This window comes from Austrofundulus limnaeus, unplaced genomic scaffold (genome assembly GCF_001266775.1).
Source record: "Austrofundulus limnaeus strain Quisiro unplaced genomic scaffold, Austrofundulus_limnaeus-1.0 Scaffold5, whole genome shotgun sequence".
In the NCBI taxonomy this organism is placed as follows: Eukaryota; Metazoa; Chordata; class Actinopteri; order Cyprinodontiformes; family Rivulidae; genus Austrofundulus; species Austrofundulus limnaeus.
The window spans coordinates 4,580,937-4,590,802 of NW_013952407.1; the positions used below are offsets into that span (position 1 = coordinate 4,580,937).

Sequence of the window (9,866 nt, forward strand, 5' to 3'; positions counted from 1 at the left end):
CCTATATATTTTTAGCATTTATTTCTTTTATTTTTGATTAATAATGCTTACAGTTAATGAAAATTGACATCTTTTTTCCTAGAAATTTGGAATGTCGTTTTTTTTTAAATTATAAAATCCAAAGTCAGCGCAGCCGCCTACAATGATTTTTGAAGCACTTTATGCTTTTCTCTGCAAAGTTTTTTGAAGTTGCCAGGATTTTTTTTTCCAGTGGGACTTGACGCCAGCCCGCACTGCCAAAAGTACAAATACCTGTTTGATGACTAGGGTTAGCCCTAGCCAATGTGACCCCCTAGGCAGTATTTCAGGTTCCCATTGTGTGTCTGAATCTCACAGCTAATTTACGTACAGTATATTCAGATACCAAATTAAATAGTTTTGTCGTTGACATTATTTTTTACCTTTGGACACCAGGAGGTCCTATTAAAACAGTATAATTATGTCAGCCCCTTCTGATGTTAATATTTATCTTGATCCTCAATGATCTGTAATTTTCACAAAAAAATCTGTTATTTTTCTGTACTTTATCATGAAATAACCTCTGCACCACATAACACTTTCTGTAGTAATAAAACAGGCTGAGAAACCTTCATAAACTTTAGTAACCAGTGATTATTTTACAGGCTAAATTAATTATAATTTATACAAAGTTTTTGTCCCCCATTTGTGGCGCCCCCTAGTTGGATGGAGCCCTTAGCATTTGCCTATAGTGCCTATGCTCTGGGCAGGCCCTGTTGATGGTCGTGTCATCACTCTCCCTGACTGGCCAACAAACTCACCCGACCTAAACTCCACAGGAACCTTTAGGGTTTAATCACAAGAAAGGTGAGAGACACCAGAACCATTAAAGACCACCTCAGCGATCCACATTAATGCCAAAGGACCCCCAACCAAGTATTGAGTGAAAATACTTTACAGTAATAAACATACTTTTCATTAGGCCAATATTTCTGTATTAAAAACCCTTCTTTATTGGTTTTGCGAAATATTCCAATTTTCTAAGGAACTAAATTTTAAGTTTTCATGAATCTGTAATCATAAAATGCTTGAAATATATCACTTTCTTTGCAAAGAGTTTATATGAGTTTCACTTTTTGAATTGAATCATCGAACTAGATTAACTTTTCAGTCATATTATGCTTTATTGAGGCGTGCCTGCAGGCATTTTCAGGAGAATGCTAGGCCTCTGATAATAATGGGTAATGTGAAATCTTCTGGAGGTTTCTGTTGATCTGAAATCAGATTTCTCCCTTCCTCATTTTCCCTTTGCCCTCCCTGACGTGTTGCTGCAGGAAGGAGATCCTGCAGGAGTACTTCGACATCTCCACCCTCCTCCATCACGAAGTGGTGAAGCTCCACCGGGAGATGTCAGCCGCTCTGACAGCCATCAGTCCTGACAGCGAGTACGACAACTTTATCCATCAGAACAGGTAGACCGAGGCAGACCTTCGCCCCTCCCCCACTCGGCTGCATCACACACACCTCCATCCTCACTGAGAAAACACTGTGWCCTCAGGTCTGTGGGGGAGATTCCCGCCTGTGCAGACTTTGACTGCAGCCTCCTGGAGGACACTGAGGCGCTGAAGCCCAAGGAGATCGAAGTGAATGACCTCACCCTTGAGACTTTACAGCACAAGTGAGAACAGAAACCGCAATCGTCCATTAAAATAACAAAACTAGTTTCCTCGGTGTTTCAACAGTTTCCTCTTTACACATTTATTTATGCCTCCTGCGCTTCCTCTCCTCACGTGAGCTCTCTGCATTCGTTCTTTTCATTCATCAGACTGACAGCGATAGAGGAGGAGCTGCTGAACCTGGCCTGTTCTCTGGGCTCTCAGCAGATGTCGGTGGAACAGCTGGAGCTGGAGCTGGACGACGAGCAGGAAGGAGTGAGGAAAGGCCAGAGGTGAGGAGCCTGCAGAGACCAGCAGGACAGTGACGTTGTGTTCACACGGGGCTCCAAGTGTGAAATAAAATGTTACTAACACATTTTCATTATTTAGCTCGCTTTGAGTGTCAACTTTTTATTGTTATTCGGCTCACTGCTCTTACATTTTACAAATTTTTACTAAACGCTAAATTTAAGCTTTAAATAATATGTGTAAATATTAAATCCTAAATCCAAATGTGTAAATCTAAATATAAAAGTTTAATTTTAAAAAGGGCACATACTTAAATTCTATACCACAATCAAGTAACTATGTTACCTTCAGTTGTTGTGAAAACGCTGTATATATCAGAAACAATGAGGGAAGGGGTGCTCTGTGGGGTGGGAGCTCGGCTSCAGACTGAGCTCTAGGGAGGAGCTTTGTGTAAATGGGCGGGGCTTTGTACCAGCAAGCGTTCAGGCAGCTCCACATGGCTACCACAGGAGATTCAAGGATTTCTCAAACATACATGAATGAGTCAAAGCAACACTCTGTGTGTGTTGTTGGTGAGGGAATGACATTATAAAATGATATAATTTTCATAAACAACCCCATAGCCCACTCCTTCTCCCCACAGTGTTGCAGCTTACATTTCCGAATGGAACACAGCCTTCACTGTTGGTGCTCGGCTCTTATTATGATGTCATCATCCTGCAACAACAGCAACCGCTAACTCTGCTAGTGCTTCCCTACAAGACATCAAATGTGTCCGAGCTGCACTTCAAACTGCCCGACCACAGTATGGATGGTACATGTTTTCATTCAAAATATTTTGAATTTAAATCTGAAATGCCATCTTTAGCAGTGCTAGTAGATCGAGCAGCGTTAGCGATTGCGTTTGATGTCATCACACTTTGACAAATGCAAATGCTAGCTGCTAATGCTGCTAAAAATGTTATTAAATTTCAATACAAAATGTGTTCATTGAAAACAAAATGGATGTACCATCCACACTGTGTTCCGGCAGTTTGAAGTGTAGCTCGAACACTAGCCCCAGCTGCAGGTTTGATGTCTTGTAGGGAAGCTGTAGCGGAGTTAGTTGCGTTAAAGCGTTAGCAGTTGCTTTTGTCTCAGGAYGATGATGTCATRGRRCCAAGCACSTACAGCRAAGGCTGTGTTCCATTCTGAAATACCTAAATGTAAGCTTCAACGTTTAGCCACATTTAAAATTAAACTTTTACTTTTAGATTTAGGATTTGATATTTATAGATATGTAATGTTTCAACTTAACATTTAATTAAAATTAGCAAAAAGTAAGAACAGTGAGTTAAATAATAAGTGTGTTAGAGACATTTTTTTAAACATTTTAATTTATACTTGATGCTCCAAACACACTTCAAACAGGAAAATAAATTAAATAAAAACTCACAACCCTTGGCAACTGTAAAGAACTGTGGCACTAAACTGTGTTTGGGAACTCATTTGCTGCTGAGCGTAAAYGCTCTCAGTCAGATCTGACCACTTCCTGAATCGCTGAAGTTGTTTTTTTTAACGCCAGGTATGAACCTGAGAGCCCTGCCCCCACAACAAGAGAGTTTAATGTGCAGCAACTAATAAGCAGCGTGGTCTCAGGAGGAGCTGACGGTTTTATTAATTATAATTACAAAAATATGTTCAGAGTTATGGATCTCAGTTTCCTCATTTCTTCCTGCCTGATGAGGTTTTTGGGGTTTGCACTCCTGGGGGACTGATTATCAAACTCCTGAAGGACAAGAGGCAACAATGATTTTATTCTCTAAATGTTATTAGGAGCAGCTGAGAAGCACATGTGGTGTGTGTGTGTGTGTGTGTGTGTGTGTAGGTGGTGGGGGGGGTGTTAGAGGTCGGGCTGCCTTTTCGGTGTGTTTATTAAATTGTAAATTAGCAGGAAAAGCTGCCTCTATTAAATATGACCTCCTGTATCTGTCAGACTGGGTGTTTCTGTAGCTCAGTTTTCAGAGACCGTGTTGACTTTTTAAATGAATAAAAAAACTCATTATTATAAATATAATGACAGTTAGTTTATTTTAGAGTAGTTCTTTTGAATTGTGACAACTCCAAAAGTCTAAAAAGTTGTTTTTTTAATCAAAAAGCACAAAACAAAACAAAATGTCTTACATTAAAAACTGAAGGAAGAAGAAATTTGATGTTTTTGCTTCTTAAATGAGATCAGGATGAGATCCATGTCCACAAAGCTGCTGATTTAATAATTTTTTCCTTCATTTATAGGTTTTTTTATTTATTTATTTAAATTTTTCTAAATCAAACTCCCCCCTGAGCGACTCATTAAAAATAATGGAGCTTCTCTTTTGGTTCCTTCATTTATTGTTGTCAAGAGTTTGGATTTTATGTTTGATTTTTAAAGCTTCTCTCACATCTGCTTCAGTCCGTTCATCAGCAGCTGTTTTATAAATACTTCTTCTGTTTCTGTTCAATCATTACTAAACTCTTGTACTTGTTCACCTCAGTTCATGCCAGATTTATTACTGCTCCACTGTAAAGACGAAGGTGGAAGGACGTTTCTGCCTCTGTGTGTGTGTGCCTTTTCTGTTAGCAAAATTAATCAGTGGACAAATTTTAATGAACCCCCAAAGGCCATAACTCAGTTCCCTTCAAACACAAAGTGTTGTAAGGTTAAAACTCTGACATGAAAAGCGGTGGGGGGACGTGGGTTCCTTTGAAGAACATTTTAATTTAACACGTTTTTGTTTTGGATCCCATCACTAACTGCCTCCTGCGCTTCCTGCAGCTCAGTTCTTCATGAGTCGTCACGTTAAACTTCTGCATGTTTCTTTGACACCTCGTCTGAAAACAGCTCTGGTTTATTTAACGCCTCTCCTCCATGCAGCTCCAAACAAAGCAAAGTGTCCGGTGTGGGGTGTGTCGACTGAACGACTGTGAACGTGGGTCATGATGATCACTGTGCCCTCTAATACTTGTGCATGTGTGCAACAATACATGCCAATAAGTATATAGAATAATAAAAACTTCAGGTTGTCACATCATGGTCTAATATTAGAGCAGAGGTTTTGTGGTAAACATTTTGTTGTGGTTGACAGTGATCAAATTTGTCGCCTACATTTCGTTTACAAATATMCAACAACAGTCTGCAGAAGGCTACACACTGCAAACATTAGCCATCTAAAATTAARTTAAAGAACACTAGATTATAATCTAAATCTCCTCAAATTAAGTAAAATATTCTTCTGTTAATGTGGTTTATTGCRCAAATTTGACAAAATCTGGAATACAAGTTGAATCAGGAGTGAGGTTGTTGTTGTGTGTGTGTCTGTTCACCAAACAAGTGGTCCAGTTATGACATGAACAGATGTRGGCCATGCATACTTACCATAACTGTGCCAGTACACACAGGAAMCCACAACTGGTCCAGTTGTGGAATGGAGTGATCTTGGCCACTTCTAATAATTAAGAATTTGGCCCTTGGTGTTGTTGGGGCCAGTTGTGGAAAACCATTATATAAACAGTATATTCAGACCTGGCCCACATCTGGTTACCATGCCAGCAGTGAGCCAGCTCTGGCCCACACCTGTCTGCATGTGGGATGTTTGACTAAGATCAGCATTAAATGAATCAGGTCAGCCTGTCTCAAGTTCATGTGCTTATCATCCAGCCCCACTGGTCATAAAGCTGCTAAAGTTTTCTCTGGCAGTAGATTTAATATTGTGAGCTACTATAGTAATTACCATAATGCATTATTTTCATGGTGAAATCATTTGYGTATCCAGATTGCTATTTTAGWCAGTAATCTGAACATTTGAGCAGCASAACAGTTCTGGACAAGTTTGTCCTTTTTCTGATTAGAAGTTGGTTCTTTGCAAASCAAAATAAACACTTAAAGATGCGCAGCAGTCCAAYCTTTAAAGTTTAAGAACCTGYCCATCACTGACCATCCATCATTCCCAAAAGCACTTGTGAGTCCTGTGGGTACGTTGTCTGTGACACCTTTGACTTTTCTCATTCCTTGTTGTAATCAAAAATATGGATGAATGAATCAATAMGTAAAAGACAGAAACCCTTCTTTTAGAATAAATGACAGATTTCCTGCATTAAAACAGAATTAAACTCATTGAAATACAAAATAACCAAAAACTCGCAACCCAAATCAATATAAAGTAAAAACGATGAAAGAAGAAACCCAAATTARCTTGCTCATCTGATGTTTTCATAAAAGTTACAAATCATAAAAACAAACACTGCGAACTGCTTTTCAAAGATTTGATAGATTTTAGTTATTAAACACTAGATGCATCATTTTTATGACTGAGACAGGAAGCAGCAGAGATGATGGATTAAACTCATTTTCCCACAGTTGGCCACACGTCAAATAAAGCTATTATTACAGAATGACAGCTAAAGCAAAAACACCAGACTCATAGTTTAAAAAAAGAAACTCAACTCTTCTTAAACACATGGAAGACGACTCAGACTGCAGTGTGGAGTTGCATTTAAGTTTATTTAGATGCTGTAAAAGCCAATTTATAAACAGTACATGACAATATCAACTTGACTCAAAAATTCTTAAAGAATGATCTGATTATTTTTGGAAAATCTAAAGATTTGTTAGCCTGGTTGTATAAAATCTGAATATCAGACACAAAGAAGCCCCTGAGGTCCCGCTGCTCTGTYGTCTCTCCAGGGTTTACCAGTTCAGTAAGAGACACGCCATGGAGGAGTGCCGGCAGCAGGTGGCTCTGTCTCAGGGCATCAAGGCCAGGCTGGACATCCAGAGACTTCTGCTGAAGGACAAACTGGACCAGCTGGGAACCAAGGAGCCTCCCCAGGCCCTGAGGCTGGAGACGGACACGGTTTCCCTCACGTCCCGTACATCCAATGTAAGCTCGCTCTGAGTTGGCCATTTTTTTAATGTGTTTAAATCCTTTATCTGCTCCAGAGAAGGTTAAACGTATAGGTTATAAAAATGAGTTTAAGGGTGGCTCAGCGGTCAGACTTGTAATCCTGAGGTTGTCATGTTGAGGTCAGGTTGCGTTACGAGGGRCGTCAACAGTAAAACCAACTGTAGAAACTTTGACGTGAGTTCACTCGCTGTGGCAACTCCACCAATGAAAAACATTGTGAGGTTTAATCAAAAAATTATTTTCATTTAAAAGCACAAGATTACAGAGACGACAACAAGGTTTAAAAAAATGTCAGTGAAAACCTTGAAACGTTTGATGTTTTATTCAGTTTCAGCAGACTCAGTGTTTCTGTCTCTTCAGGACAACACTCAGTTTCCAGCAAAACTCAAAGACGGCATCATAAACAACCTGAGCAGCATTTTTAGACAAAAAAACGAGGTGAGTCCAAAATAACATCATATGTTTAAAAGAAACACCTAAGAGCTGTGCTTCCGTGAAAACCTTCTTGTTTTAAAGCTTTAACACAAAGAGTTTGTATTTCTTTGTTTAAAACGAACAAACAATCCTGGGATTACAGAATTGGAGCCAAATTAGAGAAGCTTGATTCATCCTATTAACTCTCAACAGATTAAAAAAAAACATATTTAAGCWCCATATGTGATGAAACTCATCTGGTTCAACCAGAATATGTTTCTCRACAGATTATGTACAAAGTCAACATTTTGATAATTCGGTCAGGAAGAGGTTAACGTGATATTCAGAAACCCTGAGTTAATTGTTTTCCAGAGTTAGCCTGACTTTTCCCTCCAGGTTCTGTCTGCTCCAGGGACACGGTGAAGGTCTGGTTTAACTCCCCTCATGTTCAAAGACTTCAGAAGCAGAAATCCTGGAGGGTTTCTTGCTGATTTATTTAAAATGAGTAAAAAAAAAAGGGGGGGGGGGGCTTATACATCTCCATCAAGCTTGTCTTATTAGTTTCAGTGAATAMGATCAATAAAAATGGTAGAAACAGGTTTTATTGTTTAGCTGAGTTTTATTCTGGTTCAGTGCTTTTAAAGTCTAACAGCTGCTGAGTTTACACTTCAGAGTGAAGGACRCTTCTGCTCCTGCCTGAAGGAAATGTCCTTCTTCATGGTTGTCCCTGAGCGGAGCCTCTCTGCAGCACCTGAGTGTTTTCTGATCCTCTCGCTGCACAACAACCAATAAATCACGTTGCAGAAACAGCAGCAGAGTTTCAGAGGCCTCTCTGAGGTTTCACACTCTGACTGCATGTTGGGACATTTTCAGGTTAAATGACTTTTACACTTTTTCTTTCTCTTTGGCCTGGCCTAGATTCAAGCTTCCTTTTCGGTCACTGAGTTTATATTAAATTTAAAGATGGGGTCACCATGAATGCATCGTCACCTTTTATAATAGTTTTAATTTAAGATAGTTTTATGCTGAGAAATGRCAGAATTATAGTTGTGTTGGTCAGTGATGTCATGTGATATCTTGGGTGGTCTGTTGTGGATGACTGTCAGCTAACACCACGGCATATTATAGCTCATTATCTGTAAAACTGACTGAATTATAACCAGTGTTGTTCAATCCATCAAGACCATCTTGAATCTCAAAACTTTAATAATTTGTAGATGTTTTGCTAATATTTAATTTTCTGAGAGTTTAATTCAAATTGCACAATTAATTCACTTCTCAACATGTTTTGCTAACAGGCAGTTGATTTAATTCAATTAAAAAGTTTTAAACAGATGAATCAGTCRGAGCTCAGAGTGCAAATTAGGGATTAAACTCAGTAAAACACCAGATTTCAGCCACACCTGCAGCTTGTGAATCATAAAAGTGAACTTATGTTTGCTCTAAATAGTGATTTTTATGGATTTGAGCTATAAAAACACTTTTTGAGTGTGTGTGTGTGTGTGTGTGTGTGTGTGAGCTCCTTCTTCCGTTTTAAACTTTCATCACTTTGTTGCCCTGGAGGCAGAAACGATGGAGTGGTTAGACTCTCTTTTGAAGTGTCTCCACCTAATCTCTGCAGAATCTCTCTGAACTCCGTCCTCCAAGGTTTTGTTATTCCCCTCAGCTGGAGCAAAGATCCCGTTTTTTCCCCCTCTCTCTCCTCCAGGTAGTTCAGGTCCAGTCCCTGGTGCAGGACGTGGACCGTCCTCTGGGACAGCAGGACTGGTACCACGGGGCCATCCCCAGACTGGAGGTCCAGCAGCTGCTGCAGAACAACGGGGACTTCTTGGTGAGGAAGAGTCAGGAGAAGCAGGGCTACGTGCTGTCGGTGCAGTGGGACGGCTCCTGCAAACACTTCCTCATTCAGGACTCGGATGTAAGTAAATCTGTTGCACAAAACGACCTTTCCTGAAGACAGAACCTGCATTTTCACATCCTTACATCACCTCTCTCACCTGCAGAGGAAGGTGGAAGGCAGGTAGTGGTGGTTTTCTATGTTTGTTTTATTTATCTGTTAGCAAAATATCTAAATGAACCACCAAATATATTCTTTAGTGCAGATTTATGTGCAATTGTTGGTAACCCTTTCTTTTACAGTCTCCTAATTACTGTGCAATTACCTAGTACTTACATGATAAATAAAATCATTTTACTTAATTTTAATGCAATTACTTGGTAATTACTGCAATTTACTATGCAATTACTTGGTAAGAACATATAATAAACAGATTTTAGTGGGTATTTTTGTTACAATTACAGTTCAATAGTATCTCAATTACCCACTATTTGCCAACAGATTACAACGTTATTTTTACACACTTTACATACTTTTTCATACATACTTTACTGCAGAACTTACCTGGTAATATATTGCAATTTATTGTTTAACACATAAGTAATTAATAGGTAATTTTGGCTTTGTTAAAATTATTTTATTGCAATAACCCACTAACTATCTGTAATTACATAGTCAGACACCATATAATATGTGGACATTTTATAGTATTCTTTTAGCCAATAGTAGTATGTAATTGAAGTATTTTTATTTTTAACAAAATAGTAATTTGCTTTAATTTACTAAGTACTTATTTGGTAATGACATGGGAATTAGGGACTATATGTATAG

At 38.9% G+C, this 9,866-nt stretch overlaps 1 protein-coding gene across 1 annotated transcript in view; it reads left to right on the forward strand.

Annotated features, from left to right (window-relative positions):
- The window catches only part of fes (FES proto-oncogene, tyrosine kinase), a gene marked incomplete at its 3' end in the record, with an annotated part of 21,386 nt that overhangs the window by 9,659 nt on the left and 1,861 nt on the right, over positions 1-9,866 (forward strand). The window contains 6 exon segments of the mRNA XM_014025807.1: positions 1,293-1,430; positions 1,517-1,636; positions 1,784-1,906; positions 6,565-6,760; positions 7,145-7,222; positions 8,907-9,116. Coding sequence (XP_013881261.1) covers positions 1,293-1,430; positions 1,517-1,636; positions 1,784-1,906; positions 6,565-6,760; positions 7,145-7,222; positions 8,907-9,116 — 865 coding nt within the window.